This window comes from Octopus bimaculoides, chromosome 15 (genome assembly GCF_001194135.2).
Source record: "Octopus bimaculoides isolate UCB-OBI-ISO-001 chromosome 15, ASM119413v2, whole genome shotgun sequence".
Classification (NCBI taxonomy): domain Eukaryota; kingdom Metazoa; phylum Mollusca; class Cephalopoda; order Octopoda; family Octopodidae; genus Octopus; species Octopus bimaculoides.
In genome coordinates this window covers 2,624,374-2,626,666 of record NC_068995.1, presented here as the reverse complement: position 1 = coordinate 2,626,666, position 2,293 = coordinate 2,624,374, and the positions used below count along the sequence as shown (strand labels likewise).

The window sequence follows — 2,293 nt, the reverse complement described above, 5'->3', positions numbered from 1 at the left end:
ATGAGACGAGCCATCGGAGCAATCTTGTTCGGACCATAGAACGGAGACGACGGAGTGTTCGGATAGCGGTTTGTGATCCGATGGATCCTTTGCTGTGGGTCACTTGCTGATTTGGGTCCCTGTAGAGGAGGAGGAGAGAGAGGTTGATAGATTAATGAAGGTATGAAGAGAGGGAGAGAGAGAGAGAGGTTGGTTATTAATGAAAAAAGGGAGAGAAAGAAGGAGAGAAGGGAGAGAGAAGGAGGGAGGGGAGAGAAAAGGTGAAAGAGAGGAGAGAGATAGAAAGAGAGAGAAAAGGAGTCAGAGAGAGAGAGATTGATAAATTAATGAAGAGATGAAGAGGGGGAAAGAGAGAGAGGTTGACAAATTAATGAAGAAAGTGAGAGAAAGAAGGAGAGAGAGGAGAGAGAAGGAGAGAGAAAGAGAGAGAGAGAGAGGAAGAGAGACAGATGGAAGGAAAAGTCAACCTTGGTGGGATTTGAACTCAGAATGTAAAGCTCCAGAGCAAATGCTGCATAGCATTTTCTTCCATGCTCTAATAATTCTACCAATTCACCACCATTGATGACAACAACAACAATAACAACAACAACATTTTCTGATGTAGGCACAAGGTCAGCAATTTTGTTGGGGGTGGGGGTTAGTTGATGGCATCAACCTCTGTATTTTGTTGGTCAATAAAATAATTTACTGGTCAATTACTGGGGGTTGATGTCAACGACTAACTTCTCCCCCATGAAAATTCTTAGCCTTGTGCTGAAATTAGAAAATAATAATAATAACAATAATAATAATAATAATAATAATAATAATAATAATAATAATAATAATCTGCTTACCATATAGCTGGGACCATCATCTGTTCCAGCATCCCAAGGATATAGATTTATTTCCAAGTTATCAGCCCAGCTGCAGTTCTTCTGACAGAGGTTTAATGAGCTCACACCTACCAACAGAACAGAAATCAGGTGAGATACACAGCTTGCTCACGCACACATAGTTAATACATGAATGCATATATGTGTGTGTTTATATAAGCACATACATACACACATATATATATTTATGTATGTTTATATAGACACAAAATCTACTGCTATGTAAACATGCAATTTTATAAATCAATGTCAAAATTTACTTTTAGAACCGAATGTTCAACACATTCAGTTCTACCACTGTCACATTATCAACAATTCTTTACTGTTTTACCATAAATCCCTTCCCACAATGCACCACATTGCTCTCAGTTCAATATATAATCTTAACTAATGTCTTGTCTACCCATAATCCACTGCTTTTCCACCGTATCTCTCTACCCACAATGCATTGTTATTCTACCTTATCTCCTTTTATCTCATTTCCCTACACACAATTTACTATTATTTCACCTCATTTCTCTTTCCACAATCTACCATTGTTTGACCTTTCCACAATCTACTATTGTTTGTCAATTTAATGTGACAATCCCATGAAAGGGAAGAATGCTACTGTTATTTAGCCCTAGGAAACACCGTTTCCTGTTGGACTTGACACATTTCCTGTGTCCTTATGTTTTCAAAGTGGAGACAAGCACCTCCACCCAGCAAAGCCATGCTACTCCAGACTGATGAAGAGCAATGACTCTGAAACTAGTCTCTGGATGCTGGCTTTGCTGGGCAGAAGTGCTTATCTCCACTTTGAAAACATAAGGACACAAGAAATGTGCCAAGTCCAACAGGAAATGGTGTTTCCTAGGGCTAAATAATAGTAGCATTCTTCCCTTTCATGGGACTGTCACATTAAGTTGATAACATACTATCAATTTAGTAGATACTTGTCCAAGGTTTGAACCTAAAGTCATGTGGTGGGGAAGCAAACTTAACTACAAAACCAGGCTACAGAATTTAGCAACCAAATCTTCACAAAAATTCCTGATCTTTTTAAAGAGCTATTCCAACGCAAAATGGCATTGGCAGGGTTTCAGAAACTGATCAATATCTTAAAAAAAAAAAAAAAAAAAAAAAAATCAATGAAACTTGAGCGGTTGATTGGGGGAATAGGTTGACGTTAGTCAGAGCTGAACTGAAGTTAACAGAAATGACGACGACGATGACGATGACAACGGCGACGACGACGACGATGACGATGACAGATGCATTAATAGTAATATCGATATCAACAACAACAACAGCAACAAATCAATATAAGCTACACCATGACCACCACCATCAAGAACAACAAAAACATCAATAGCAATAACGGTGAATTTTGAATCACCACCACCAGCACCACCACCACCACCACCAGCACCACC

At 38.9% G+C, this 2,293-nt stretch overlaps 1 protein-coding gene across 1 annotated transcript in view; it reads right to left on the bottom strand.

Moving 5' to 3' along the window:
• LOC106871221 (spondin-1) overlaps window positions 1-2,293 on the bottom strand; it is a 71,961-nt gene that overhangs the window by 7,282 nt on the left and 62,386 nt on the right. The window contains exons 7-8 of the mRNA XM_052973432.1: window positions 840-946; window positions 8-119 (exon numbers count right to left, since the gene is read on the bottom strand). Coding sequence (XP_052829392.1) covers window positions 8-119; window positions 840-946 — 219 coding nt within the window. The remainder of the gene's footprint in view (window positions 1-7; window positions 120-839; window positions 947-2,293) is intronic.